Source organism: Hypanus sabinus, chromosome 8 (assembly GCF_030144855.1).
Source record: "Hypanus sabinus isolate sHypSab1 chromosome 8, sHypSab1.hap1, whole genome shotgun sequence".
Lineage (NCBI taxonomy): Eukaryota > Metazoa > Chordata > Chondrichthyes > Myliobatiformes > Dasyatidae > Hypanus > Hypanus sabinus.
Genome location: NC_082713.1, coordinates 91,874,386 through 91,887,100, shown reverse-complemented (window position 1 = coordinate 91,887,100; position 12,715 = coordinate 91,874,386). Strand labels below are relative to the sequence as shown.

Here is a 12,715-nt window from a genome sequence, read left to right as displayed (position 1 = left end):
TCCCACCTCTGGAATGGTCACTGCACCAGCCTCCATTTCCACTGGTGATCACAGCCCCCCTTCCATTGGGGTGATGACAGACCCACCCCCTTCCCTTTGGCAGTACTACCAGAGTGATGACTGGAGTCAAGTATGATGTTTTCCTAAGAGATTATCTATTGGTGGAGCTTCATTTAACGTAGCTAGACCCACATGTAAATCTCACACTCTTGCTCTCTTAGCCATTTGCTGATCGCCGCAGGATTTAATCCAGGATGTTAGGGAGCATTCCCTTAATGGATAACAGGTGGGGAGGGTGATACAGCCACATGGTCTTTGACAGATTGGTGGTATGGGGTGCAAGACGACCAGAATTGTCCCTTCCCACAACTGTCAATACCAATACCCCTCTCCCGGGGGTGATGACAAACACTCACTCCTCCAGGTTTTCACAGATCCTTTCTCTCCCACCGGGGTCGAAGGCCACCCCTCCAATGGGGCAGATCAACAACACCCCGCTCCCTGGGGTGATGACAAATACTGACCCTCCATCCCAGAGGTATTCACAGATCCTCCTCTCCCGCCGGGGTGGAAGAGCACCCCTCCAATGGGGCAGATCAACAACACCCCGCTCCCTGGGGTGATGACAAATACTGACCCTCCATCCCAGAGGTATTCACAGATCCTCCTCTCCCGCCAGGGTGGAAGACCACCCCTCCAATGGGGCAGATCAACAACACCCCGCTCCCTGGGGTGATGACAAATACTGACCCTCCATCCCAGAGGTATTCACAGATCCTCCTCTCCCGCCGGGGTGGAAGAGCACCCCTCCAATGGGGCAGATCAACAACACCCCGCTCCCTGGGGTGATGACAAATACTGACCCTCCATCCCAGAGGTATTCACAGATCCTCCTCTCCCGCCGGGGTGGAAGAGCACCCCTCCAATGGGGCAGATCAACAACACCCCGCTCCCTGGGGTGATGACAAATACTGACCCTCCATCCCAGAGGTATTCACAGATCCTCCTCTCCCGCCGGGGTGGAAGAGCACCCCTCCAATGGGGCAGATCAACAACACCCCGCTCCCTGGGGTGATGACAAATACTGACCCTCCATCCCAGAGGTATTCACAGATCCTCCTCTCCCGCCGGGGTGGAAGAGCACCCCTCCAATGGGGCAGATCAACAACACCCCGCTCCCTGGGGTGATGACAAATACTGACCCTCCATCCCAGAGGTATTCACAGATCCTCCTCTCCCGCCGGGGTGGAAGAGCACCCTTCCAATGGGGCAGATCAACAACACCCCGCTCCCTGGGGTGATGACAAATACTGACCCTCCATCCCAGAGGTATTCACAGATCCTCCTCTCCCGCCGGGGTGGAAGAGCACCCTTCCAATGGGGCCGATCACTAACACAAGGCGTCCTCGGAACTGATCCGCTCCTCCCCTCCCTTCTCCCCAGGGGTAATCACAACACCAAGCGCAGAACCCCCTCTCGAGACAAAGCAAGCGGTGGATAAATGACACAATCACCCCGCCGACCCGCACACTCGACTCCAACACAACAAGGATACTTTCCATACTAGACGACATGGTTCAGATTCGGAACCCCGACCACAACAAACAGCACTCCTTCCGCTTCCGCTCACCGCGAGTGTGACGTCACTAGATGCAAGGCGCATCACCGCGTCACGTGGCGCCGATGCCATCCGGTGCTCTGAGCACCGATGTCACTGAAATGTTTCCTCGCGCTTCGGGCTTTTTCTCCGTATTTATTGCTTATTCATTGATAATGTTTTCTTCCCTTTTGTATTTGCAGTTTGTAATATTTTGCACGTTGGTTTTTGGCCCGCACTGTCTTTCATTGATTCTATTGTGTTCCTTGTATTTGCTGTAAATGCCTGCAAGAAAATGAATCTGAAGTTATGTGGTGACAAATTTACTTTGATCTTTTGACCCCTGATTCCTCATCAGGTCCATGATGACTCATGGACCTCCAGTTTCCTTTTCCTGTGTTCAATAATCTGCTCCTCACTCTTAGACTATAGGAGCAGAATGAGGCCATTCAGCCCATCGAGCCTACTTCACCATTCCATCATGGCTGATCCTGGATCCCATTCAACCCCATTCGGACTGACTGATCAGGAAACAATCAACTCCCACCTTAAATATACCCAAGTTATCTGCCTCCACCGCAGTCTGTGGCAGGGAATTCCACAGATTTGCTACTCTCTGGCTCAAAGAAATTACTCCTTTGCTCCTGAGAGAGTGGTTGTGTCACTCAATCTTCCTCCTAATCATCATCTGTGACAAAGGGTCTGCCTACACCTTCCTGCAGGGAGCACTCAATATCCAATATTTTGAGGTGTAGGTTCTGCAATTCATTGGCACAGAGGGCTGCAGAGGCCAACACATTGTGTCCATTTAAGTCCTTGACTAATAAGGTGTTTAAGGATTACAGGGAAATGTTGGGTTATTGGAGATGAAAATAATCAGCCATAATTGAATGGTAGAGCAGACTCGATGGGCTGAATGGCCTAAATCTGCTCCACTATCTTATGAATTTATGGAGTATTTCCCAGTATTGGTAAACGATTGACATATATTGTACATCATCAGAACAATGAGCAGAAGCAGAAGACAGGAAGGCAGTGTAGAGTTTGATCTAGGGGTGGGATCAATTATATAGGTTCAAGCTTTCAGCTTGAGATTGGTATGGGAAGGTTGATGGGTTGTGCAAAAATCAAAACCATAAATGTACTGAGGCATCGTCTGTAATCTCATTAAACTGTGGGCATTTGCCCTGTGGGGGCCATAGCATATTCAGCGCATCAGAAGCTGCTTCCGTCGTGATTGGTCTGTTTAGAAACTGCAGATGCTTTTCCCATTGGTTAGCTGCTGGCGTCTAGTTTCAAATATCCCAGGTATAAAATAACACGTAGATGAGGCTTGCTTTCTCTGCCTTTGTTCAGGACAAGCGGTGTGTGTAACCATGGGGAAGGTATGTTCTGCATGCGCTTTTAACTAAGACCATAATATTTTATTTATTTGATGACACCATGTGGAGTAGGTCTTTCTAGCCCTTTGAACCATGCCACCCAGCAACCCCACGCCCCTATCCAGACCGGGACCGCTCTTACTGCCGCTGGGACCTACCGCTCGTCTTATTCCTCTACCACCCCCTATTCTCCCTGCGACTCCCAACCCTCCCTCCACCCCTCATCTCCCCTCCATTCCACTGATCCCTCATCCTCCCCTCAGCCCGCTCTCCCTGAACATCCCAACCCCCTTCTCCCTCCTGAGACCTCACACTCTTTACCCTCCTCTGACCCCAGCCCCAACCCTTGTCATGTCTTCAACATCCCCTGACCTCCCCCTCTCTGAGGCAGAGCATTCTGTGCTCAGTAAGGGCCTCACTTTCGTCCCCCTCCGTCCACACCCAGCATGACGCTGAACTCTTCTTCTGTTGCTTACGTCTCCAAGCCTACTACTTTAACAAGGATTCCCCTCCCCTTATTGATGACCCCTTCTCCCATCTTCAATCCTCCTCTTCCTCCTGGACACCTGCACCGGGCCTTCAATCTGCACTCAATCTTTCCATCTCCAACTGTTGCTGAGACATCAACCGTCTCAACTTCACTACTCCTCTCTCCTGTTCCAACCTCACTCTCTCTGAACTCACTGCCCTCCACTCTCTCCGCACTAATCCTAACCTCACCATCGAATCCGCAGACAAAGGTGGTGCCGTAGTGGTCTGGCGGACAGACCTCTACCTCAGTGAGGCCAAACGGCAGCTCTCTGACACCTCCTCTTACTTACCTCTGGAACAGAACCCCACCAAAAAACATCAAACTATTTTCTCCTGTACCATCACTGCCCTTATCAACTCCGGAGACCTTACATCCTCAGCCAAAAAACTCATAATTCCCACACCCCGCACTGCTCGCTTTTACCTCCTCTCCAGGATCCATAAGCCTGACTGTTCAGGTAGGCCTATAGTTTCAGCCTGCTCCTGTCCCACCGAACTTGTATCTGCCTACCTCTGACTCCAATTTGTCACCCATAGTTCAGTCCCTCCCCACCTACATCTGGGATACATCCCATGCCCTCTATCTCTTCAATACCTTCCAGTTCCCCGGTCCCCACTGCTTCATTTTTACCATGGATGTCTAATCCTTATACACTTCAATTCCCCATCAAGAAGGCCTCAAAACCCTCCACTACTTTCTGAACAATAGACCTCACCAGTTCCCCAACACCACCACACTCCTCCGGTTGGCGGAACTGGTACTCACACTTAATAACTTCTTTTTCGGCTCTTCTCACTTTCTCCATACCAAGGGTGTAGCTATGGGCACTCGCATGGGCCCCAGCTATGCCTGCCTCTTCGTGGGTTATGTGGAACAGTCTATGTTCCAAATCTATACTGGTACTGCTCCCCAACTTTTCCTTTGATACATTGACGACTACATTGGTGCTGCTTCCTGCACCCATGCTGAGCTCGTCAATTTCATCAACTTTGCCTCTAACTTCCACCCAGCCCTCAAATTCACTTGGTCCATCTTGAACACTTCTCCCCCTTTCTCGCTCTCTCGGTCTCCAACTCTGGAGATAGACTGTCCACTGACATCTTCTATAAACCCACGGACTCCCATAACTACATTGATTATACCTCTTCCCACCCTGCCAAATGCAAAAATTCTATTCCCTATTCCCAGTTCCTCCGTCTCCACCGCATCTGCTCCAAGGATGAGGTTTTTTGTTCCAGGACATCCCAAATGTCCTCTTTCTTTAAGAATCGTGGTTTCCCTTCTGCCGTCATCAATGATGCCCTCACCCGCATCTTCTCCATTTCCCGCACTTCGGTCCTCACCCCATCTTCCCGTCACCACAACAGGGACCGTGTCCTCCTTGTCCTCACCTATCACCCCCCTAGCCTCCGGATCCAGCATATTATCCTCCGCAACTTCCACCACCTTTAACAGGACCCCAGTACTAAGGCCAACTTGCCCTCTCTACCCCTCTCTGCTTTTCGCAGGGATCGTTTCCTCCGCGACTGCCTGGTCCACACGTCCCTCCCCACAGATCTCCCACCTGGCACTTATCCCTGCAAGCGTAAGTGCTACACCTGTCCCTACACCTCCTCTCTTCCCACCATTCAGGGCCCCAGACAGTCCTTTCAGGTGAGGCAACACTTCACTTGTGAGTCTGTTGGGGTAATCTATTGCATCTGGTGCTCCCAGCGCGGCCTCCTCTACATCGGCGAGACCCGATGCAGATTGGGGGACCGCTTCATCACCATTGTGGTCCGCCACAGCAGACAGGATCCCCCGGTTGCCACTCACTTCAACTCTCCTTCTCATTCCCATTCGGATATGTCCATACATGGCCTCTTCTACTACCATGATGAGGCCAAAATTCGGTTGGAGGAGCAACATCTCATATACCGTCTGGGTAGTCTCCAGCCCCTTGGTATGAACATCAAATTCTCCAACTTCTGGTAATTCCCTCCCTCTCCTTTCCCCCATCCCACCTTCACTCTGTCTCCTCTTCTAGCTACTTATCACCTCTCATGACTGTCTTCTTCTACTACCCATATTGCTTTCCCCTTAGATTCCTTCTTCACCTCTCCTGCCTACCCCTCCCTGCTTCCCCTCCACCACCCCTTGATCTTTCCTCTGATTGGTTTTCCACCCTCCCCCCACCTTCTTTTATAGGGCTCCTGCCCCCCCTTTAGTCCTGATGAAGGGTCTCGACCCGAAACGTTGACTGCTCCTTTCAACGGATGCTGCCCAACCTGCTGAGTTCATCCAGCTTGTTTGTATGTCTTGATATAATCCCACACCTTGATGCACTCCAACCTAATCACCGACTGCTTATTCCCCTTACTCCTGCTGGTGGCCACCCATCTGCTATCTGGAGCCTGCACTCTGTGTGTGAATCCCTTGGTAAATGTTTCACCTATGAGATTTTTATCTCCCGATGATCCTGAGTACATCCAGCTCCAGTTCCTCGACCTTGTCAGTCAAGAGCTGCAGTTGGATGCACTTCCTGCAGATGTAGTCATCAAGGAGAATGTCAGCTACCCTGAAATTCCACATCTCACAGGAGGAGCATTTCATTGCCTTATCTGCCATCCTGCCTACACTTATTATATCCTGAAATTTTTAAGCTTAAGTTCTAGCCCGTGCCTGTTCCCCACTGAACCAAAACCTGGTCGGTCTAACACTCTCCACTCACACAATGGCCACTCCAATAGTGGCTGCTTCGCTTACACCTTGTTTCTTTTCATTGACCCCTGCTGAGTGCTTAAGAGGTTGTTATGTCAGCTAGAGTTTAAATTAGCATCTTGGTTAGGATGTACATTGTGGGCAAGGGACCTGTTACTGCTCTGTTCTGTGTTCCATAATGTAGCAACCAGAACTGTACACTATAGTTGAAATATAGCCTAATCAAAGTTTAATACAGCTGCAACATCATTTATCAACTTTCCCTAATCAATGAAAACATGATGACTCTACACTTTCTTTACCACAGTATTAATTATGTTGCCACTTTCAGAGAGCTAAAGAATCGTATCCCAAGTGTACTGAGGATTCCAATCGTATGCCATTGATTGTGTACTTTCCTATTAAATTGGCCTTCCAAATTGCAATACTTGTCTGAACTCAACTCCATTTGCCATTTTTCTGTCCCCAATTATTCTCATCTAAGTTTTTTACATATATCAGAAACAGAGGTCCCAGGATTGATCCCTGCGGAGCATCCAGTCAGAAATCAGCTTTCCACAACTACCCTCTGTCTTTATGTGTCTTTGCACCAATGTGCCAAATCTCTATGCCTCCCTCGTGCCTTAATCATCTAGATCCAAGTCCATATTTATGATGAGCATTATTGAAAGCTTTATTAAAATCAATGTATAGGTCCACTACTCTATCTTCATCAATCTCATTTTCACCTCCTCAAAAACACAATCAAGTTTGTAAGACTTATTTCTCACACAAATCTTTGCTGATAAAGTCTATGCCTTTCCAGATGATAGTAGGTACCAACAATAAGAATCTTCTCCAGTAATTTCTCTACCACTAATGTAAGCTCTTATGTCTTGATTGGACAACTATTGTTGGCATAATCTTAGATGGTGACAAGGAGGTGTACAGGAGTGAGAAAGATTGGCTGGTTGAGTGATGTCAAAGCAACAGCCTTACACTCAATATCAGTTAGACCAAGTGATTGATTGTGTAATTCAGAAAGGGCAATAATGAGAAAACACTGCAGATATCATTGAGGGGTCAGTAGTGGAAAGGGGGAGCAGCTTCAATTTTCCAGGTGTCAATATCTCTGAAGATCTATCCTGGGCCCAACACATTGATACAATTACAAAGAAAGCACACCACTGGCTATATTTCATGAGGAGTTTGAGGAGATTTAGTATATTACCATTGCTCTACAGATGTGGTATATTGACTGATTGGTTGCAACACCATCTAGTATGGAGGTGTCTCATCGTGGCTACTAGCCTCCTCATCATTGAAGACATCTTCAAAAGGCAATACCTCAAGCATCCAGCATGAAAAACCCTCACCATCCAGGACATGCCATCCAGAATATGAGGAAAATGAAGAGTGGGGGGGTGGGTGGGTGGAGGTAAAGATGTGTTTGGAGGTATGAGATGGTAGAAGCTGTGGAGAATGATACGGAGGCTCATGGGGTGATAGGAGAAGGAACAGCAGTTGAAAACACACATCCAGTGATTTAGGAACAGATTCTCCCCTCTGCCGTCATATTTCTAAATAGTTAATGAACCCATGAACACTACCTCACTATTTTGTGCAACACACACAAAGCACAGGAGGAACTCACCAAGTTTATACAAATGAACAAGCAATTGACGTTTTAGGCCGAGACCTTTCTTCAGGGCTGGAAAAGAATGTGGAAGATGCCAGAATAAAATGGTAAGGGAGGAGAAGTAGAACTAGCTAGTTGAAAGGTGAAGCCAAGTGTGTAGGAAAGGTCAAGGGCTGCAGAGGAAGGGGAGAGTGGATCATGGAAGAAAGGGAAGAAGGAGGGGCAGTAATCGGCAGGCGAGGAGAAGAGGTAAGAGGCCAGAGTGGGGAATAGAAGAGGGAAGGGGTAGGAAAACAAATTATAGGAAGGAGAAATCAATGTTCATGCCATCAGGTTTGAGGCTACCCAGACGGAATATGAGGTTTTGCTCCTCCTTCCTGAGATTGGCCTGATTATGGCAAAAGTGGAAGCCAAGGACCAACATGCCAGAACAGGAATGGGGATAGGAATTGGCTGGCCACCAGGAAAATTCACCTTTGTCAAATGGAGTGGAGGTGCTCAACAAAGTGTTCCCTCAATTTACACCAGGTGTCACTAATAGAGAGGAGGCCACATTAGCAGCACTGGATGCATTAGATGGCCCCACCAGGTTCTCAGGTGAAGGACTGTTTGGGACTCTGAATGGAGAACGTGAATGGGTAGGTGGACCATTTCTGTCGCCTGCAGGGATACGTACCAGGAGGGACATTAGTGGTGAGGGACAAATGGACAAGGAAATCATGGAATTTGTGATTTCTGCAGAAAATGGAGAATGGAGATTGGCGGGGGAAGGGTGGAGGTAAAGATGTGATTGGTGGTAGAATCCTGTTGAAGATGGCAGAAAGATGGGATGAGCAACCGGGAAATGGAGGATATACAGGTGAGGCCAGCATTAATGGTGTAGGAAGGGAAACCTCGTACTTTGAAAAAGGAGGACATCTCTGATGTCCTGGAAAGGAAAGCCTCACCCTGGACTTTGACAACTATTTTATTCTCTTACTATCTTCTTTCTTACTGTTTCTTCTCTCACTATTTTGTTCTCTTTTTACACTATTTACTCTTTATTCTTATTGTAATTTATAGTAATTTTAATTTGTTGTCCTATACTTCTGCTACCAAACAACTTTCACAACATTGTCACATCAGTGATAAGCCCGATACTGATTCACTATTTTGTGATATATACTTCCCTGTTATCTAACTGCTGATATCCTTTGACATTCAGTGTTCCCTGTACTCATACCCATTACAGGAACATGATAATCCTCAACTTTTGCTGTTGCTCCTTTGAGTACTTTCAATTTGACTGCAGATGTAGATCTTTATTCATGTCATACCAAACTAATTATTTGTTGACATTTAAATACGTTTAAAGTTCCATTTTGTTTCTTACTCAAAATGGTGGAGCAATTCAGCTGGCCAGGCAGCATCTTAAAGCAAGCAATAGCAAAGCCCCTAGTAAAGACCATGATCTGCAGTACTACAAAAACTAACCATTCACCCGAATAGTTGACATACCACAGGCTCTCTCTCCTGAATAAAGGGAAAAAGAGGAGTCTGTTTTCACAGCAAGAGGGGGAACATAATGTGGTGAACTACATGTGCCTGTCTGGACACGCCCCTCTGCTGACTGCTCCTGTGGCTCCTCCCACAGACCCCTGTATAAAGGCGGTTGGAGGCACTGCTCCCCCCCTCAGTTTCCAGGATGTTGTGTGGTCGCTTCTTGCAGCTAATAAAAGCCTATCGTTTGCCTCCCATCTCCGAGAGTTATTGATGGTGCATCACATAATAAAACGGTAAGTGAGAGGGAGAGGAAAGGGGAGAGGGTGAGAGATAGAGGGGAGGGAGAGGGGTATTTGTCAAGTTCAGAGCTCCCGATAGCTGATCTGCTGTTCCCAATGTTCCGTTTCCTTCCGTGATGCTTCCGCCAGTAACACTTGCATAGAATCAGCCTGTCCACAGGGCTGCAAACCCATGAAGTTACTCTTGTTTTCTAGGCCATATCCTTGGGATTTAAAAAGCGGCCGGTCGTGAGCCCGCAGGAGCAGGTCCCGTTACCGCAAGAGCCAAAGTCTAAGTGTAACCCCAGGTCAGGGTCTCTGACAGAATCCCATCCACCCTGAAAAGGAAAAAGAGAGACATCAAAGGTCGAAATTAAGCTACTTCCACAGATGAAATTGAAGGAGTTGCCATTGAGTGCCATAGTAACTCCTGCTATTCTCCATGTGCTTGTTCATTGGCGTCTTAAGTGTCGTTGTATCTGCCTCCACTAACCTCTTTTGGCCTACCCCCAGAGAGTGCAGAACACCCTCTGTACTGGGGAGTGTATGTCTTTCCGGAGTATATACACCTCCCTAGAGTGTAAACTCAACTCGCCTTGTAAATCTCTTTTAAACTTTGCCCATCCCATCTTAAAGCTACACCCTCCAGAATTTTATCTTTCTGGAGGGAAAAATCTATGCCTCCCACAGTTTTATAAACCTTTATCAGATCTCCTCTCACCCTCTGATGCTCCAAAGAAAATGATACAAAATTGTCCAAATTTTCCTTCTCTATCCAGACCATATTCTGATGAATCAGAATCAGAATGAGGTTTATTATCACCAGCATGTGACAGGAAATTTGTTAATTTAGTAGCAGCAGTTCAATGCATTACATAATCTAGCAGACAGCGAACAAATAATAATAAATAAAATAAAACATAATAATAAATAAACAAGTAAATCAATTACATATATTGAATAGATTTTTGAAAATGTGCAAAAACAGAAATATTGTATATTTTAAAAAGTGAGGTAGTGTCCAAAGCTTCAATGTCCATTCAGGAATCGGATGGCAGAGGGGAAGAAGCTGTTCCTGAATCACTGAATGTGTGCCTTCAGGCTTCTCTACCTCCTACCTGATGGTAACAGTGAGAAAAGGACATGCCCTGGGTGCTGGAGGTCTTTAATAATGGTCGCTGCCTTTCTGAGACACCACTTCCTAAAGATGTCCTGGGTACTTTGTAGGCTAGTGCCCAAGATGGAGCTGACTAGATGTAGAACCTCCTGCAGCTTCTTTCGGTCCTGTGCAGTAGCCCCTCCATACCAGACAGTGACGCAGCCTGTCAGAATGCTCTCCATGGTACAACTATAGAAGTTTTTGAGCATATTTGTTGACATGCCAAATTGCTTCAAACAGTGACAATTCATATTGCTGTTACTGAATCGCAAACAACAGAAAATCTACAAATGCTGGAAATGCTGGAAATCTACAAAATGTTGGAGGAACTCAGCAGAACAGGCGGCATCTATGGAAATGAGTAAACTCTCACAGATTTGGGACAAGCCCCTTTATCGGAACCGAATGGAGTCCTGACAAAGGGTCTCAGCCTAAAATGTCAACTTTTTACTCTTTTCCATAGAGCTGCCTGGCCTGCTGAGTTCCTCCAGCAATTGCTGTTACTGAATATGGAAACGCTTATTACAACTCAATAATTAGAAAATAAAACTTGGCCTGGTTTTCCATTCATTGGACTTTGCAAACAAGAATATCTCAATTATTGATTATGTTAATATTGCACTTATTGAAAGGCCTAGACAGAGTGGATGTGGAGAGGGTATTTCCTAAAGTGGGAGAGTTTAGGACCAGAGGGCACAGACTCAGAATAGAAGGATGTCCCTTTAGACAGTGATGAAGAGGAATTTCTTTAGCCGGAGGATTGTGAACCTGTACAATTAATTGCCACAGGTGGCTGTGGAGGCCTGTCATTAAGTCTATCTAAAATGGAGGTTGATGGGTTCTTGATGAGTAAGGATGTCAAAGGATATTTCTTTATGTTCTATTTATTTAGTGATATACCCTGGAATAGGCCCTTCCGGCCCTACTGCCCCAGCAACACCACAGCTCTGATTAACCCTAACCTAATCACTGGACAATTTACAATGACCAATTAGCCTATCTAGTCTGCCTTCGGAGGAAATCAGAATACCCAGGTGAGCCCGTGCATTCCATGGGGACAACATACAGACACTCCTTGCAGAACTGTGCCCGAATTGAACTCTGGACCCTGGAACACCCTGAGCTGTAGTGGTGCTGTGCTAACTGCTATGTTACTGTGGTGTTATGAGGGACAGGCAGAAGAATGAGGTTGAGGGGGATAATAAATCATGGCAGATTAGATTCGATGGGCTGAATTGCCTAATCTCCTATGTCTAATTGTCTGACCACCCATTTATAGTATCCACCTATGTTATTCTCCTCACATTCTCATCGTGTCCATGGATTCCACCATTCATCTAAACAATAGGGACAATTTATAGCAGTCAGCTAACCCACCAACCTGTACGTCTTTGGGATTTGGGAGAAAACTGCAGCATCTGGAGAAATTGCAGACAATTTTCAAACTCCATGCAAACACCCAGCACCAGAGGTCACAATTGATCCTGGCTCAATGATGCTGCGAGGCAGTGGCTGTGCCAGAATAAGCAGAGATGGAATGGGGTAAAGATAGGAGGAAACAAGTTTTAACAAACATGAGGAAATCTGCAGATGCTGGAAATTCAAACAACACACACAAAATGCTGGTGGAACACAGCAGGCCAGGCAGCATCTTTAGGGAGAAGAACTGTCGATGTTTCGGGCCGAGACCCTTCGTCCTGACGAAGTGATGAGTTAGTCCTGACGAAGGGGTCTCGGCCCGAAATGTCGACAGTGCTTCTCCCTATAGATGCTGCCTTGCCTGCTGTGTTCCACCAGCATTTTGTGTGCGTTGTAGGAAACAAGTTTCGTCAGGAAAGAGGAGGCTGAAATAATGTACCTACCTATTTGTGGATCTTGTGGGTGGAAGTGGTCTTTGTGGGTTTGGCGGACAGTGGGTTTCAAGACTGTGGAGCACTGATCTCCTGAAGAGGTCAGATACTGTCCAG

The 12,715-nt window shown here is 47.0% G+C and overlaps 1 protein-coding gene across 1 annotated transcript in view; it reads right to left on the bottom strand.

The window, feature by feature from the left end:
- chmp1b (charged multivesicular body protein 1B) overlaps positions 1 to 1,647 on the bottom strand; it is a 49,943-nt gene extending 48,296 nt beyond the window's left edge. Inside the window, exon 1 of the mRNA XM_059977488.1 lies at positions 1,556 to 1,647. Within this exon, the coding sequence (XP_059833471.1) occupies positions 1,556 to 1,574 (19 nt within the window). The 5' untranslated portion in view covers positions 1,575 to 1,647. The remainder of the gene's footprint in view (positions 1 to 1,555) is intronic.
- Positions 1,648 to 12,715: the final 11,068 nt, after the last annotated feature.